Source organism: Ochotona curzoniae, unplaced genomic scaffold, assembly GCF_017591425.1.
Source record: "Ochotona curzoniae isolate NIBS_2020 unplaced genomic scaffold, NIBS_Ocur_1.0 contig_3819, whole genome shotgun sequence".
NCBI lineage: Eukaryota > Metazoa > Chordata > Mammalia > Lagomorpha > Ochotonidae > Ochotona > Ochotona curzoniae.
In genome coordinates, this window is record NW_024466004.1 from 56584642 (window position 1) to 56602738 (window position 18097).

Here is an 18097-nt window from a genome sequence, read left to right on the forward strand (position 1 = left end):
AGGTGGCATGGGCTCAAGGCCACTGTCCTCTGGAGGTTAGACTGGAGGGAGCCCTCAGCACAGAGCCTGCTACTGGTGTTGCTTCTTAAAGGTCTTCAAGGAACCAGAATTTTGCCAGTTATATTCCTTTTTTTTAAAAGGATGTCAATCTATACTACCTGAAATATAAGAAATAAAAATTTTTATATTGCAATTCCAAGACAACCTCTTTGATGTTTATATTTTGTTACTTCTTATCCTGGAGTAGTTTAAAAATATTATTGCCAAAACCCACAAAATCTCAATTTCCTAGTATGTGGAGCTGGTAATTATGCCTCTGTTTAATTCTTGGTATATAGAAGGATAATGTTTTCTGGCTGAATGGAGCATAAACATTTATCAAATGTGTTTACTGCCCTCTACCTCATTTGACCATCTCTTACTCAGGTAATATTTGCTTACCAGCATGGGTGGCCTGTTTTCTCCAAACATGCTAATAAGCATGATGGCAGAGTGGTTAAATGGTTAAATTCAATTGACAGACACAATTAAATGGAAATGAACAATGGTATCCATGTGTGTGTGCAGCGGGGAGGGGGCTGACTGAAGCGAGCTTTGCCTGGAGGGACAGCTCTGGGAAAGTGAGTCTTTTACACGAAGCACAGAAATGCCTGCCAATCACCTCCCAACATCTCTTTCCAGAAGCCAAAAGCCCCGACACCTCCCAGCGTGGAGCTGGACCACTGCCTGTCCTTACCTCGACCCCCGGTGGACCCTGCCAAGATGAGAAGGATCAGCAGCGCCCGGGCACGCTTGTTCCGGGCAGCTTCCCAGGGCCCTCCACTGCCTGCCGAGAGTAAGGTCCCTGAACATCCTTGAGGCCCTGGTTGGGGGGAGCACCTTGGATTGGAGAACAGCAGCTATATTTCTGTGATTTGCTTCCTGACTCTGAATGACTGTGACATAGACTGAGACAGAGTTAATATTGAGCAAAAGGTGGTTAAGGAGCATTGTACGTGTACCTCTCTGGGTGTTTATAAAGAATATCAAAGTATCCCAGTTTCTTAAAAGTATTGCCCAACAGGAAAAGAGTATTTGCAGAAGGGTTTCCTATGGATGGTTTTCCTGGGTAGGAAAGAAGTGATTTTTTTTTTAAAAAAATTAGAATTCAGAAAGTTAATTTCCATTAAAAATTCATGAGGATGGAGACTTGTACAGCATGCACTCACCTTATGTCTCTGAAAATGCTTTTCTGCTCCTGTGTGAATATGAAAATGGAGCTGCCTGGGACTCTGCCTAGTGCCAAATGTGCTGGCAGGTGTCTGACCTGGGACTGTTCCTAGGGATGCTGTCAGCAGTTGGACTGCCCCCAATCCAGGACATCCTAAGGGTTTTTCAGACTGTCTGCAAAACACCTGGCTGTCAGATGACAACTTAGTGCATCATACCAATATAGTTTTTGTTTTCATTTTTGTTGTTGTTTGTAAAGACATTAAATAGACTAGGAATAATGGAAGACAGGAGAGTGTGCTGTGAAACATATCGGAAAAATATGACTGAGTCACTCCAGTCTTCAATATATATGTTCAGGGTCTTGTCCTAACTTGATGATTGTTTTTAAAGTATGTGTTCAAAACCATTGGGAAACGATGTCCCCAGGAGCAGACAGAACAGGCTGTATCTCTCCTAACAAGGATGGTACAGAGGGATGAGTATATAGTGACAGAAAAGCAAGAGTCAGAAGACGATTTCCTGGCCATCAGACTTGGTTGACATGTGAACATTTCCTTTTCATTAGTCACCAACATTTGCAAAGTTGAAGAATTCAGATTTATGACTTTTTATGGAGAATCAAGAAGTCTAGCAACCCCCATTCCATGCAGCCTCCGTGGGAGTGATTGAGTGGTCCTTCTGCATCCGGGACCCACCTTCCCCTGCCATAGTGTTGTCGGGGGGGGGGAGTTCCACATGTAGCTCATCATGTCTTCGTAGCCCAATTGATCCCAGTTTGCCTATCTGGTGCCTGATAAAGGGGAAGGGTAGGGCCCAGGAACAAGAATAGCGCAGGTCATGTGCCTCCTGCCATGACGTGGCAACCAAGTGTGTCATTAAGTGGCTTAGTCACTCTGGTGTTCAATGAACCTCTAGTAAGCGTTGGACTCCCTTCTAAGTCCTGAGTGCTTGCCATGTAGAGCGGGGAGAGAGAGACAGGAGTAGCGCAAATATCTAAGACAACTCAGGTCCTAAAGACAGTGGGATAGAGCCCCTGTGGCAGCAGTTATTCCATTATAGGACAGCTGGCTCTGGAAGGTATCTTGCAATGGGACCCAGAAGAAGGAGGCAGCCACATAATGGAGTCTGTGGACCACACGCCCACACTGGGAGGGGAACAGGTGCCAAGATTTCAGACAGGGCTGCAGAAGCCGGGGGCTTTGTGCAAGGGCCAGTGCCGGATTTAAGTAAGACGCACCACAATAGCTGTGTTGTTCTTTCATAGTCATGCTCAATTATAGCTGTACCAGGGTCATCTCCAAAGAACTTTCCAGAAATTTTGCCCACATGCGTATCAGATTGGTGAGATAAGAAAGGCTCAGCAGTTGCAAGAGCATGGAGCCTGCTGTGATGGGAAAGAACATGATCCTGGAGCCCACGGTCCCTCTGCCAAGCCAGCATGAGGGCTGCCCACCCTGTGGTTCATGATCTATTCTTGTTTATAAGCTTGGAGGCCAGACACATGTTGCATGCCCTGAGCTGGTGCTGCTCACATGTGGAAACCTTGTACAAGTGGACATTTGCCTGTCCCCCTTACAATCAGAGCTGCCTGGCCTGGTGTTTGTGCCCATCTGTTACACCCCAACACATCTCCTCTCCACCCTGCCTTCCCCTCCACTGTGAAGCCCATGTCAGTGGTTCGCAGGAAACAATGATAGCCAAGGCCACTGTCATTGCAGAAGCACACACACCCCTGGGTTGCCCCATGTAAAGAAACATTTGTGCTCTCCTGCTTTGGAACTCCCTCATGGGGTAGCTCCCTGGATCTGATGGCCGCAGTCTCTCTGCCATTTAGAAAGGGTGGCTTCTGTTGGGTAACTGCCACCATCAGGACACCCTGCTGCACACCCCTCTCCTGCCACACCCTAGCCTTAGCCCCCCATCCCTTGCCTCCGTGGATGGTTGTTATCAATAGTTGGGGTAGGGACTGTGGTCGGAAGGTTTGGCTTCCCTGGTTTAAGAAAATGAAAGGGGAGGAGTCATCTCCACAGATCCCACCCATCACTGTGTTCAGATAGGAGTTAGGGATGGAAGTGGAGCTGCTGTTGCTGGCACCATCCCTCCCCCTTACTGGAGCCAGACAGTCACCTCCAGTCCTCTCCTCCACTCCCCTATCACCCAATGCTCCCCTGCTTGCCAGTCAAGCGCCCTGTCTGCGAGCCCTTGGCTGTCACCTTCTTTACCATTGCTTCCCCTCTTGCTTTGTCCTTGTCCTGCGCTTGGCTCACTAGGCTCCAGCCCAGCAGAGCCTGGGGAAGCTGAGCCCCCCAGCCCGTGACCCCTGTCTCCCAGTGGACTGTGGCAAGTGATCACTGTCTCTGTCATTCATAAAGTTGTCAGGAAGCATGTACATCAGATTGTGTCACCCCTCATGGAAGCCCTTAAACAGCCCCTTGCCAGGCTGTGCCATTGGGAGTCCCAGGAGCTTCCAGGGGACCACTCCTACCAAATGTTCATTGCTTTTCTTTGGAAAGCGGGCAGGTATCCCAGTAAACCGGGAATACCCCTTCCCGCAGCCTCTGGGCAGGGTGCACATGGGCAGTGCCTAGGAGCATGTTAAAAGGTTGGGGCAGCCGGGCCCGGCGCGGTGGCGCAAGTGGTTAAGGTCCTCTCCTTGCACGCCCGGGATCCCATATGGGCGCCGGTTCTATCCCAGCAGCCCCGCTTCCCTTCCAGCTCCCTGCCTGTGGCCCAGGAAGGCAGTCGAGGATGGCCTAAAGCTTTGGGACCCTGTACCCGCGTGGGAGACCCGGAAGAGGCTCCTGGCTTCGGATCGGCATAGCATCGGCCATTGCGCTCACTTGGGGAGTGAATCATCGGACGGAAGATCTTCCTCTCTGTCTCTCCTCTGTGTATATCCGCCTTTCCAATAAAAAAATAATAATAATAAAAATAAATCTTTAAAAAAAGAAAAGGTTGGGGCAGCCGTTCAGAAAAGAAGCCTGTTCTAACTCTCACCATTCACGCAGTGGTCTGATGGGCCCGGGACAGGGTAGGACATGGGGCTCTTATCGCAAGTCTCACCTGCCTGGCCATGTAGAACGCTTGTGCATGAAGCCAACCTTGACTCCTCACTTCTGTTCCTTATTTTTTTGTTGTTGCTTTATTGTTTCATTTATTTAGTTTTTCATAGTTCCTTAGGCTCAGAAATTTCCCCTTTCGCTCTTCCCCTCCCCCTCCACTGTTTTTCCTGTAATATAAGGACAGTGTAGCTCTTTAGCAACAGTTACAAGTCTGCCCTTCTTTAAGTGTATCATGACATTGTAGGCATAGACAATGGTAGAATTTCCAGCATCCAATTGTCAAGATGTGTTTAACAGTTTCACTGGTAGTGCATCTTTTATTCAGAAGCAAAGATTCACGCAGCAATGTATCTCTACTTCACAGTATAGTTGTATCCATTGTATAGTTCCTCTAGATAAATATATGTAAATACATATATATGTTTACTTATATATCTATTGATCTTGTATTTTGCATGAAGGTTGCCTATGTTTGTCCTTTTGTGGTTGTCTTATTTCACTGAGCATAATGTTCTGTGGTTGGGACCATTTCGTTGTAGGTAGTTGAATTTTGTTCTTTTAAATGGCCAAGTAGTATTCCATGGAGTCCTTCTTATTTGAAGTGTTTGTCCCCTGGGAATCCTCCCAGATGCTTGTCAGGCTCTGCCTCTGTGAGGTTTTCTTCCTCCTCTCCCTCACCCCCCAGACTTCTCTACCATCTGTGCTTCTTCCAGACCCAGTGGGGACCACACCTTAATCCCCTACACGTCTGCCTCTCTGTCCCCAGCTTGGCCGAGCAACTGCAGTGGACATGGTGGTTTTCTGTGTTTGTAACTCAGGAATTGAGCACAAATGTGGTATACAGCAGGTGCCAAAGGAATGTCTGAAATGGAGTCATTCCTTTACTGTTTCCTTTTGAGGTTTATCCATTGTCCCCTACAAAATGATGTGCTGCCAGGGTCTGCTCTGAGGCCCAGAGTGTCACTCCCAGGGCTGGGTACCCATAGGGAGGAAGAGAGCCCCAGGGCAGCTCCTCCCCATAGCTTAAAGCCACCAGCCCACCCAGTGGTTTGTACAGACTGAGAGCACAGTTCTCTTGTTCACCACAGGACCACCCATACGTGCAGCAGCACCTGGTGTGTGGTGGTGCCTGCTAAATACTTCTGGAACAAATGGCAGAGAGAATGCTGAAACACAATGGGCTAAACACTGCTCTGTCCCTTAGTAGGGAAGTGAGCCAAGGGAGAAAGCCCCAGGCCAGAAGGTGAGGACTCTTGGGGGTTCTCTCTCTCCCTTTCTCTTTCTTCATCCCCCTCTGCCCTCCTCCTTCCTCCTTCTCCCTTCCTCTCCCTCCTTTCCTCCCTTCTCTCTCTCTCCCTCCCTCCCCTTCCTCTTCCTGCCTCCCTCTATCCCGGCCCTCCCTTCCTTCCTTCCTTCCTTCTTTCCTTCCTTCCTTCCTTCCAAGTGCCCTAGCACTTGAGTCATCCTTTGTTGTTTTCCCAGACATATTAGCAGAGACCTGCATCGGAAGTGGAGTAGCTGAGACTTGATCCTGTGCCCATATGGGATGCCAGTGCTGCAGGTGGAAGCTTAGAGTACTACACCATGGCGCTATCCCCCTAGGGTTTCAATAACCATGATGACAATACCTTCTAGGTTTTGGATGTGCTAGCATCATGTAAGTCAGTGCTAGGCCACATCTTTTCGTTCTTACCGTGTCCCTCAAAGAAGCAGGGACCACTAAAAAAAATGTTGAGAGAAAAGCTGAGCAATCTCTTCCCTCCCATCACATTGAGCCGGAACTCTAGAAGTCTGCACTTGAACCTGAGTCTGATGGGATCCAAGCTCTGCTCTTCCCCCTCCTAACAAGCCTTACTTAATTCCTGTGGCTTTAGGTCCTGAACCTTTGCTCACCTGAGACATGAAGGTTGGACCAGCTGGCCACCACAGGTTCCTTTCAGCTGCAACATTCAGTGTTTTGGGAAAAGGGTGCTCAGTGAAAAGGGTAGAATAGGTGGTTTGGCAGTGGTTTGTAAAGTTTCCAAATAAGCACGGAAGAGGAAGCCTTGAGTCATTTGGGAAAACCTGTTCAACTGTACTTGTCTGTAGGAAGTTCATTTCTCCCTGACCCCTGGCTGGACCATGGGAAGTGTACTTCGACTAAACCTTTTTTAACGCAGACTGAAGGCCGGCAGCAGAATGGATGATAAGTGACTTCTGACGTCAGTGTGCTGAAGTGAGTGCCATTTTTATCAGCCTAGAAATCTGCATTTCTAAACAAGGCACATGTTTTCATTTAGAGGCAAGGCATCTTCTTGCTTTTCCATCATGTTCCTCTTTGGAAAGCCTTGTTGACCTTTCAGTGCCTTCCACTTTCCATTGCCTGGTGGGCGTGGTCTGCCAGGACTCCTCCCTCTGCCCCTGCTCCTCTGGTGGTCTTACATACTCACTTCTTGTTATCCTTCAAGTACCTCTAGCCCACTCCTGCTGGCTGGCCTCTCTGCTCCAACAGGTGCCCGGTTCTTCCTTCCACCATGCCCGCCCCTGTTTTGAGTTGCTCCTGCCCGCACCCTCATCCCCCTCCTCTTTTCCCTATAGACCTATTACATCAGCTACCTGCTTTATTGTGGTGTGTTGCGTGTGAGCTGGTATGCCCTGCAGATCTGGGCGTCCCTCCCGTGGGATGGGAGCCCCATGTAGTCATTGAGCTCTGTTTTGCCACAGATGCTCCCCAGGTGCCTGACGTCAAAGAGGCCCTACTCAATAGTTTTTTTTTGAATAATTAGTAACATGGTAAAGTTCAGGAGGAAGGGTTATTATGGGACACAGAAGTATTTCATGTGAACTGGGTAGCTTATTTAACCAAAATTCAAGTTTTTTGTTTTTTTTGTTTTTTTTTTTTAATTTCGGGTAGACTCTAAGATACTATAATATCCTATTTATTTTTTTAATTGTTTATTTTTTATTGGAAAGTCAGGATTACAGAGAGAGAAATATAGAGATCTTCCATTCCCTGGTTTACTCCCTAAGTGCCTGCAACGGCCAGAGCTGAGCCAATCCAAAGCCAGGAGCCAGGAGCCTCTTCTGGGTCTCCCATGCAGGTTCAGGGTCCAAGGCTGTGGGCCATCCTCGACTGCTTTCCCAGGCCAAAAGCAGGGAGCTGAAAGGCAAATGGAGTAGCCAGGATATGATGCAATGCCTGTATGGGATCCCAGCACATGCAAGGTGAGGATTTTAGCCTCTAGGCTACTGCGCCAGGCCCAATCCTTTTCAATTTTAGCTGAGAGTTGGTGGTGCCAGGGCAGACACAAAAATGAGATCTTTTATGTTTAGAAACGTTTCGAGTTATTCCAGTCTCAATTATAGGCACTGTAGAATATAATCTTTTTTTTCTAAAAATGTGTTAGAGAATTATGGTGATGGAATAGGGTAAGGACATGTCTAAACAGAAAAACATTAGCCAATGTGAAGCAGAGAGGGCACATTCCAGGAAATAGGAGAGGACAAAATGACAACAGAGGGGTACCTGAGGACTGACAGACATGGGAAAGCAGCAGACACAACGGTGTGTTGTTGTAGTGACCGATGCCCCAGAGGCATTCAGTGAGCGGCGATCTAAATTGCATGGGCAGCCGAAACTCCACCAGCTACAATGTGGGAAGGGGCGTTCACCGGGAGATCAGGAGGTGAACCCAGACAAAGAACTGCCCATCCTGCTGGTCTGTTTGATTTGACCGGGAACAGAGACAGTGTGATAGGTCCCAGACAGGCAGTGCGGGAACAGGGTGGATTGCACAGCCCAGTCCATCCCCTAGAGCAGAATCGGGTGCTATTTTGTCTAGAGAGACAAAGGCTATGGGACAGGACTGAGCATGCACTAAGCTGGGAGTGAACTCATTTCTGGCTCAGAGGACTGCAACAACCTGGCGTGCTACAGGTTCCTCCCGAGACCGTTGTCCATGCCCGCAATGATGGACATATGACTGTTTATGAAGAATTATAATATAGGGGAACTCGGAGGGAGGATTTGTGGAAGGGATGAGAGAAATCCCAGGGCCTATGGAACTATATCATAAAATGATAATAATAAAAAGCAAAAAATAAAATAAAAGGCAAAAAAGAGAAAAAAAAGTGTTAAAAGGTAGTGATTCCCAAAATGAAGAGTGCCTTTACAAAATTCTTCCCCTTCTTTGTCCTTACAGCCCAGAAGATGGTGGAGTCCCAAGAAACAGGTAGGATGGGTGACTCTGTGATGGCAGTAAATGGAATTCATGTGGCAAAATCCAAGACCCTTGGCCATGTAAAGAGAAACCACCCACTTCAGCTAACTTACGATGGAGGCATCAGGGAAACCAAGGAGCAAGACACCTTGCAAGGAACCACATCCTCACCATCCCATCTCCAGAGCAGAGGGTCAGTGTCCCAGTTACTTAAGCTTTTTGCCAAGATAATCCTACCCTTTGTTCTTTATCCTTTATGAATGATCAATTTACTCGGTTCCCTCTAATGTGAGACAAAGTGAATGAGTGAGTAAGGGAGATTGCTTCTCATGACTGAATGGAATTGACCCGATAGCATCTCCAGCTTAATTCAGGAAGCTGTTTATTCATAACTACCAGCATGCCGATCCAAGAGAACTGTCAGGAAGACTTTGCTGGACTGTGTCAGGCAGCCACAAGGATGACGGATGGTTCCTGTCTGTGCTTCCCTCGGGATTCATGCCTGGCCGGCAGTCTCCTGTCGGGTTAAGTTGACTCTTGGTAACTCCACAAAAGCGAGCCTTGATTTTCTTCTTTGGTGGAAATTCAGAGTTCAGTATTGATTGTGTTAACTAGGAATTACAATAGGAGGCTTCTTGGAGTCCAGGTCTCTGAGCTAATCCCTCTAATAACTGCTCACGGCATGTTCTCAGATAGGACTTCCTTAGGAAGCCGTTTTCCTACCATACCAAGGATTCCTGGACAGACATTCACAACCCTGCAGACTGCACACATTCTTAGCCTGATGTTGCACTGAAAAAGTCTCCAATGATGGGAGCCTGGGGTAGGTAAGGGGTGGGAGTAAAGGAAGCAAGCTCCGTTCTCCAGTCCCAGTCAACAGCAGTGCCCTGGGAAGAAAGGCTGCACAGGATCACTCAGTTAAATTTTTTTTTTCTAGAATTTTCCATTGGGTCATATCATGGACAGTTGCCCAGTTAGACTTTGCTCAACAAGACTCAGTGCCATGGGCCATTTTAAGATCAAGTCCTTGTTGCCATCGCTTTACATTCTGGATCTTACATTGCCTTGTATACTTGGAGCCGGCATTAAACTTTTCCCCGAATCGGCCACTTGGCTTGGCAGCTTGTTTAGCTGAGCTGACCTCTCCTGCTGACACGGGCTCAGGAGTTGTTACACACTCGGAATTTGTATTAGGCAACCCAACAGTCCCTGTAATGTCATATTGCGTTCAGAACATTTTTTAAAGTAAAGGTTAAAAAAGAGAAAGAAAAAAAAAAAAAAGAAATGTCTCCTTCGGTGGAAGAAAGCAACTTTAAACTGGGGTTTAGGTGAGGGGGAGTTGAGCACAACACATCAAAAATGGCGCAGGTTTTTTCCAGTGGGCGAATGAGAATGAGCTCTGATCCCTCAGCATGCCCAGCAGGTACGGCAGCCAGGCAGCTGTGTATCCATCAGAACTGAAGGAAGAAGGAAGCATTTATCTTGTGGCACCCATCCTTATGGGAATGTAAGCTGGCCAGAAAAACCCAAACAGAGCTACTTCCCCGGGTTTGTTTATTTTTGCAAAACCTGCAGCTGCTACAGAGTAGTCTGGTAAGCCAGGGCTCCTTATGTCCACCTCGTTCTGAGACAACAAGCCTGCACAGCCAAGGGCGGATCAGTTAGGGCCTGGATGCCCTGCTTCCCCACTGTCCCAGTCAGGCCCTGGCTGTTTCCTTTGGATTCACCTTAGGAAAGCTGTGTGTCGTCCAATGACGACTGTGTCCGAGCAGCGTTCACGGTCCACCCCAGCCAGTCTGACTTCCACTAACATTTTTGCACCGTGAATCGTTTAACCTCCTTTAATCATGGGGTGGAATGTTGTTGAAAGTGGTGCCAAAAGTCAAGTTTATACAGTAGGATTGAAAGCAAACCAGAAAATGGAAACTCTGAGCAAGCCTTTCATTAATTGCATTCATGAATCGGTCTGGGACGCTCAGTAATTGTTTCTTGTAAACATTTCAGCGGATAATTCCAAGAAGTGAGCTGTGCTGTTCAGCGGCGGCTTCCCAGTTTTGATGCCAGAGCCCTACCCTCAATTAACATTTGTTGGCCTTTAGATCATAAAGTGGGAGATGAAGACTTGTCCGCGAGCTGGGCAGGGAGGAAGAGGAGGGGGCAAAGGGGACAGAAGAGGGAAGGACAGCTCCTAGCCTGGGCTGCTGGAACAGCCACCTCTGTGTTGAGTGTTTCTCTGGAAGGGGAGAGGAACGCAGCAGTATGATGTATCAGTTGGGAGTGCCCTCATGCTTATGCCCTTAATTTAAACCCTGGGTAGTTCAGAGATGGGATGGCCGAGAGCTTTGATTTTGTGCTCCTTATGGTGGGATTGCTAAACAGGCGTTCCCTGCAGAAAGCTATTGGGGGCCATTTCACCTTCCTGCAGAGCAATGTACCCTCAAGCACTTACACAACTGTCCCCATTACTGTGTTCACCACGTGCTCGTTACTACAGTGGCTGTGTGTCCCTTTGGGGAATCTGAATTTGCCAGGCCTGCTCCTTGAGCCTTACACTTTACATTGTCAAGTACATCAGATGGAGGAAAGCTGCTATTGACCAGCCAGAGGGCCCATCTGGTCAACCCCTCAAGACTTTCTACATAGATGTTACTCACCCGGTCTTGGGGTCTAGATGTGGGAGTTGGGGGTTGGAAAGCCAACCAGTCCACTGTGGAGAGTCAGGAGCTCTTTGAGGAACCTAAATCTCTGGGCTTAGCTTTGAATCTCTCCCAGTCACTCAATTTCTCTTTGACAAGTCTTGTTAGTACTTCCAGGAACTTGATCTACCTTTTTTTTTTTGTTGTTGTTAAGATTTATTGGAAAGGAAGATACACAGAAAGGAGGAGAAACAGAGGGGAAGATCTTCCATCCACTGAGTTACTCCCCAAGTGGCTGCAACGGCCAGAGCTGAGCTGATCTGAAGAGCCTGAAGCCTCCTCCAGGTCTCCGAAGGCTCTGGGCCATCCTCAACTGCTTTCCCAGGCCACAAGCAGGGAGCTGGATGAGAAGTGGGGCTGCCACGATTAGAACTGGTGCCCATATGGGATCTTGGCACCTGCAAGGCAAGGACTTTAGCAGCTAGGCTACCATGGCAGGCCCTCAATCTTCTTATCTATATAATGGCCATGCCTGTGCCCCTCTACTCCCAGCTGTCCTTAGCCTTCACTGCAATTTTCAAGTGTGGGGATGACCTCCAATCCTTGAAAGTTGTATTTGTAAACCTATAAGTGCTGTTAATGTTGTTGGCATTAAAGTTTTAAAAGAGAGCTCCTGGTTAAAGGTGGCAAAGTAGAGAGAGTCTGTAAGAAACCCACAGAAAATAGCCAGGATGGAAACCAGGAAGAAGGGGGCTGATGCTGAGCCATAGGGATAAAGGCACTGCCTGTGGTTTTGGTTTGTACGGTGGACACCGGTTCAAGTCCTGGAAGCTCCACTTCTGATCCAGCGTCCTGCTCATGCACCTGGGACTTAAGTGTTACTGAATCCACGTTAGAGACCTGGAAGAAGCTCCTGGCTGCAGATCAACCCAGTTCTGGCTTTTGTAACCATTTGTGGAGTGAACCAATGGATAGAAAATATCTCTCTCTGTCTTTGTCTCCCTTCTTCCCCCCCTTCTCTCTGTAACTCTGCCTTTCAAGTATATAAATCTTTTTTAAAAAGTCATAAAGGAGCAGAGAAAATGACTCCAACCCCAAGTACAAAAGAAAACTTTTTTTAGATTATTTATTTTTATTGGAAAGTCAGATATACAGAGAAAAGGAGAAACAGAGAAAGATCTTCCATCCCATGGTTCACTCCCCAAGTGGCCGCAACAGTTGTTCCAAAGCCAGGAGGCAGAAGCTTCTTCTGGGTCTCCTACGTGGGTGCAGCGACCCTGGACTTTGGGCTGTCCTCTATTGTCTTTGCCCAGGCCATAAATAGGGAGCTGGAAGAGAAGCCAGGACATGAACCAGGGGCTATATGGGATCCCAGAGGATGCAAGGTGAGAATTTAGCCAGTAGGCTATCATGCCAGGCCCCCATAATGCAAATTTTAAAACACAGTTTCTATTTACAAAAATACTTGAAAGAATAACAGGGGCATCAAATCTTGATTCACTTCCCCAAATGCCTTCCAAAAGTCAGGAGTCCAAAACTCCATCTGGCTCTCACGGGGTGGCAGGACACAAGCACCTGAATCATTATCTTCCCATCCCACTCCTAGGTGCAGTTGTAGGATGTTGGATCAGAAGTAAAAGAGGAGCCCAGTATGGTAGCCTAGTGGCTAAAGTCCTTGCTTTGAATGCACTGGGATCCCAAATGGGTGTCAGTTTTAATCCCAGCAGCCCCGCTTTCCATCCAACTCCCTGCTTGTGGCCTAGGAAAGCAGTTGAAGATGGCCCAAAGCCTTGGGACCCTGCACCCATGTGAGAGACCCAGAAGAGCTTCTGTCTCCTGGCTTTGGATTGGCTCAGCTCTGGCCAATTTCCGGTCACTTGGGGAGTGAATCATCGGACAGAAGATCTTCCTCCCTGTCTCTCCTCCTCTCTCTATATATCTAATTTTGCAATAAAAATAAGTAAATCTTAACAACAACAACAAAAAAAACAAGCAGTGGAAGAGCCAGGCTGAAAGCAGCAGTCTGATGTAGTATATGGTAATCCTAAGAGACAGCTTAACCTGCTATGCCATAACACCTACTGTAACTGTAACTTCAATAAACTTATATGTAAATGTAGGCTTGGTATTGTTGTCTGCCTGGCAAGCTTTCCTCGGAGAATTGGACCTCTTGTGTTGTATAATAAGCCTTACTTTATCTGTGGTTGCCACAGGTCACATGACCTTCCTCCCGAGGCCTGCTCAGGTGCATCTGGACTGGCTGAACAGAGATCTCTAGACTCCAGTTATAGCAGTTGGTTCAGAGCAGTGGACACACACGCCATCCAGGGCAGGCAGGTAGAATTCCTCACTGCAACTTTTGCCGAGGCGTTTGGGAAAAGTTCTGGTTTCCCAAGACCCCAAGCTAGAGAAATGATGGAATGTTGGAGGACCACTGCATTGTGGAGAGAGACTCTGAGAGGGAAGTACATAGAAACACAGAACCAAGGAATGGAGGTCCTACTCACCAGGTTCCAGGATGAGAAAGCAGCCCCGAGATCCACCAGTGCCTGAAGCCATCCCGTCAGTTTTGGAGACCGTCCTGTTTTGTGAGCCAGTGTTCCCTGCTTCCTTCTTTTTGCTTCTTCCTGCTTTCCTTTATTTGCCCTTCCTACTTCCTTCCCCTCTCTTTTCTTTCTTAACTTTCTTCTTTGCTTTCTTCCTTTCTTTTATTAAAGAGTAATTTCTTTGAAGCAGCAGCACAGAGAGGGGATGAGGGAGAGAGAGAGACCTTCCATCTGCTGATTCATCCTCCTAAAGCCCACAATAGCCAGAGCTACGCAAGGCCAAAGCCTGGGCCTCCTGTTTTTGTTGCAGGAACCCTAGATCTTGCACACTCATCTGCTGTCCCCCAGCTGCTTTGGTGGGAATGCTGGATCAGAAGCTCAGAGCAGCTGAGACTTGGACCAGGCGCTCTGATTTGGGGTTTAGGGTTTCCACATAGTGGCTTAGCCCCCACCATACCTTAATGCCTACTTTGCCTGCCTGCCTCGGTTTCCTTCAACAGGGACAGTCTGTGGTACTTCTTGGATTTTTGTTCCTCAGAACATTGTAGCTCATTAGCCTCATTCAGCTACCAGTCCTCCTGAACTCTGGAAGAAAAATAAGGGCTAATTTGAGAGTGCACACGCACAGTTTGTGAGACTTTGAGGGGAGAGAAACAACAGATTCCGCTCTAAGTGAATCTCAGTTCAGAAAGATGGACCTGTCTTGAATTGCACAGGTGAAGTCTTAGGGCGTGGGAGAACTGAGGATGCTCTGTCAGCACCCAAATCACAGTGTCTTAGAGGAAGGGGTAGATGAGACTGAAGGTAACTCAGACTGCCTGTGAGCCAGCTACGTGTGCGTGTGTGTGTGTGTGTGTGTGTGTGTGTGTGCGAGATTGGTGAGATGTTAAGGACCCTGCCACTTAGAAGAACTTGTGTGTGTGTGTGTGTTACCATAACCCACTCCACATAAACCAAGGGAATTCACTCTTAGGTCCACAAAGATAGTGGATTTGGTGGCTGGATGTTCAACAAAACCAAAGTGTAAGCCACAGGGTGTACCCCAGTTCTTTTCTGTGGATCCCACCGAACCACAACAAATGAATGACTCCTTTTAAAGAAGAGGAACTAAGTTACGACAGGAGCTAACATGGATCTTGGGCTTTGGAATGTAAAGAACATCCCAAAAGACAGATGAGGAAAACAGAAGATGGAAAAGATGAGCTTCCAAAAAACATGGAACTAAATAAGATGATTTCCCATCATCTCAAAGAAATTATAGATCATTTAATTTTTTTTAAAAAAAGAACTCTGAGTTATAAGAATTCAAATTACTAGATTATAAACCCACATAAGGAAATGAGAAAATAAACTTACAGGACTTAAAAAAAGAAATGTAATAAAAATGTACAAACGTGGAGAGAAAAGCCACATTAGAGATTTTTTAAAATTAGAATAAAAACAGCTGGAAATGCAGAGAGGCATGTTGGACAGGCCAGAGGAAATCATGCAAGAAGAATCAATACGATGGCAATGATTAGAGATAGATCCTGGAAAGTGAAGCTTATAAAAATGAAACCTGCAGAAGAGAATGCTCCTCTTCCACTCTCTTCACTTCCACCTCTTCCTCCAGTATCCCTCCTGGCACGGCCTCCCTGCTAACCGGCAGGCCTCTTCTGAGTGATGTGCATGTGTCAGCATTCACAGGAATCCATGGAGAGTGGACAAATGAGATCCAAGCAACAAGAACGGGCAAAAAAAAAAAATCAGACAAAATGGAAGACAACTTCCTGGGGTAAAGACTGAAGTTGATATATGTTTCCCAGCTAAAAATGTTATATGGAATAATCCACACACAGACGTGCTCAGCGCTGGGGTGTCTCCCTCCTGCCCACCCTCCCTGGTCTGCAAGTTGATCATCACTGATCGGATGGGAACGTGAATTATGCTGTGATCCTTCAGGCCACGTCAGCGGATCACAGCAAAGGAGAAGTAGGCTGGCTCAGACCTTCTCCAGGCAGCCCTCAGTAGCAAAAGTTGGGGAAGCCACATCTGTGAAGTACCAAGTGAAGAAGAGATAAGCCGAGAGTTTTGTAACTTGGGTCCTTCAGTTTTTTCAAAAAGACATTTCCAATAAGCTCTTTCTAATATGAGTGGTCTCGTCACACAGTTTCTAGGAAACTCTTAGTGAAGAAAGAACTCCGAAGTGAAGGAGCTACAATGAAAGCCCTCCTGGTGGGTACTATCTGTGACTTTGCATCGAGAAATGAAAACCCAACAAGTCTTAGCATGGAGGTTGTGGATCAGGAACCATGCCAGGGCATTAAGCCACAAGCATAACCCAAACTGGGGCTTGGGAGGAGGTGACAGCACCCATCTCTTCATTTTCATGATAGAAGGTAGATCTTTGTTAGTACTGTGGGTCTAAAATCGAAATATACAGCTGAAAAAGAATGATTCCAACCTGCTAAAGTTTCTTGTGTGTGTTTTTTTTTCTTCTTCTTCTTGACTTTAGAGAAATCTTTTAGAATCCTCTCTGTCGGGAAGACTTAATTGAAGTTCTACAGTCCTGTCTCACTTCACTGTCTGATTCTCTGTTAAGCTCAGGGAATGTCTACTTACTGTTTCTCTACGATAGTACTGAGTATGCTGGGATATGCTTTTTACCTACCCTCCTTCCCAGTCACTCTGTGTGTTTTTAATGTCTCCTGTCTTTTAATCTGAATATATGCAAAAAATATGTCTCAATGATGTTTACCACATATCAGTGATGTTTGTTTTTGGGTGGTAGGATGCTGCATGATTTTTTTTAAAACTTCTCTTTGTTTTTTCCTATGTTGCCTGGTCTTAAAAATAGCAATAAATGTCCTTTTTTTCAAAAGCAGTGAAGTCATTATTCTCAATTAAACTGATGTGGTTAGATACAGAATATCTAAATCAAGCCCAGTGAAAGAACTTAAATAATAACTGGTTAGTGGTACTTTAAAAAGGTATTACAGGTGTGTGTGTGTGTGTGTGTGTGTGTGTGTGTGTGTGTGTGTGTGTGTGTGTCTGTGTGTGTTTAAATCCTCGGTAATAGCCCAGCCCTACAAGGATTTTGGAGGACTTTCTGAAATTATTTGTCTTGTAGGTATTACTCTAAAGTCAAGTGTGTTTTAATTTTTATTTTCTATCTTATAATACAATTCCATAGGCTAAAATCATGTCTTTTAATTTCATTGTATGTACCTCTTCAAGTAAAAATCTGTCTTTTAAATTTAAATTTGTATTTTTATTTGAAAGGCAGAGACTAGGAGAAACACACACACACACACACACACACACACACACACACACACACACACACACACGCATCTATATTCACTGGTTCACTTCCTGAATGGTCACTCCCCAGACTGGTCACCATGGCCAGGACTGTACCTAACTGAAGCTGGTAGCCCAGAATTCAATCCAGGTTTCCCACATGGGTGTCTGGAGCTGAAGCACTTGCGCCCTCTTCTGCTGCCTTTCTGAGTGCATTAGCAGGGGGCTGGATCCGAAGTAGAGCAGCTGGGGCTCAGAACTCTTAACCGGTGCTCTGACCTGGAATGCTAGCTTTGCAGATAGCACCTTAATCTGTGGCACCACAATGCAATCCTTAGAATTTTAACCTTAAAAATATTGATTTATTGATCTGAAAGGCAGAATTACAAGGACATAGAGAGAGATTGAGAGAGAGAGAAAGAGAGAGCTTTCTTTATGTTGGTTCACTCCCCAGATGGCTGTGACGGCCAGGGCTGGACCCAACTGGAGTCTGAAGCCAGGAGCTTCATCCCAGTCTCCCACGTGGTTTTCACCTGCCACAGTGTGCATTAATAGGAAGCCAGAATGGACTGCAGAGCCAGGACTCAAACTTAGGCACTCTGGCATGAGATGTAAACATCCCAAGTGGCAGCCCCAACTGCAGCACCAGTGCCCACCCTAGTTCTTAATTTTGAGTGGTTCATAACCTTGACTCTGCCACTTGGCCCACCAAGTGTAGACTGTGTTATCTGGCCTTTGAAGAAAAAGCTTGCCTGTCCCTTGGCCCCAAGAACCTTTGTTGGAACAGCTGTTTGAGTCACAGAAAATTCAGTATTTTAGAATGTTCTCAAAACAATAGGATTTTATTTCTTTGTGGGTATATATGGTCTGAAATTAGATGTTGCCGCTATCGTTGATTCGTGGATGAATGGTAGTAACTCAGAGAGCCCATGAATGCCATTGTCTTAGCTCCCTAGCTTGCATCTGGTTCTTTAAAATAGAATGTAGCAGATTTCAGTAGAATAAAGAGAAGATCTTGTTATTGATGTGAAACACAGCACTACAGCTGTGAGGTTTGGGAATGCCCTACCCATCACATGTTCATTCCTTCTACAATTCATCTGGTTGTAGAGGACCTGAGAGACGGGCAGAGCTGGGAGAACTGGGGACAGGCTGAGCTA

General features: G+C 46.6%; 1 protein-coding gene across 1 annotated transcript in view; it reads left to right on the top strand.

Annotated features, from left to right (window-relative positions):
- ARMC2 (armadillo repeat containing 2) overlaps positions 1-18097 on the top strand; it is a 94889-nt gene that overhangs the window by 11219 nt on the left and 65573 nt on the right. Inside the window, exons 3-5 of the mRNA XM_040983127.1 lie at positions 682-835; positions 4535-4552; positions 8456-8666. Of these exons, the coding sequence (XP_040839061.1) occupies positions 682-835; positions 4535-4552; positions 8456-8666 (383 nt within the window). The remainder of the gene's footprint in view (positions 1-681; positions 836-4534; positions 4553-8455; positions 8667-18097) is intronic.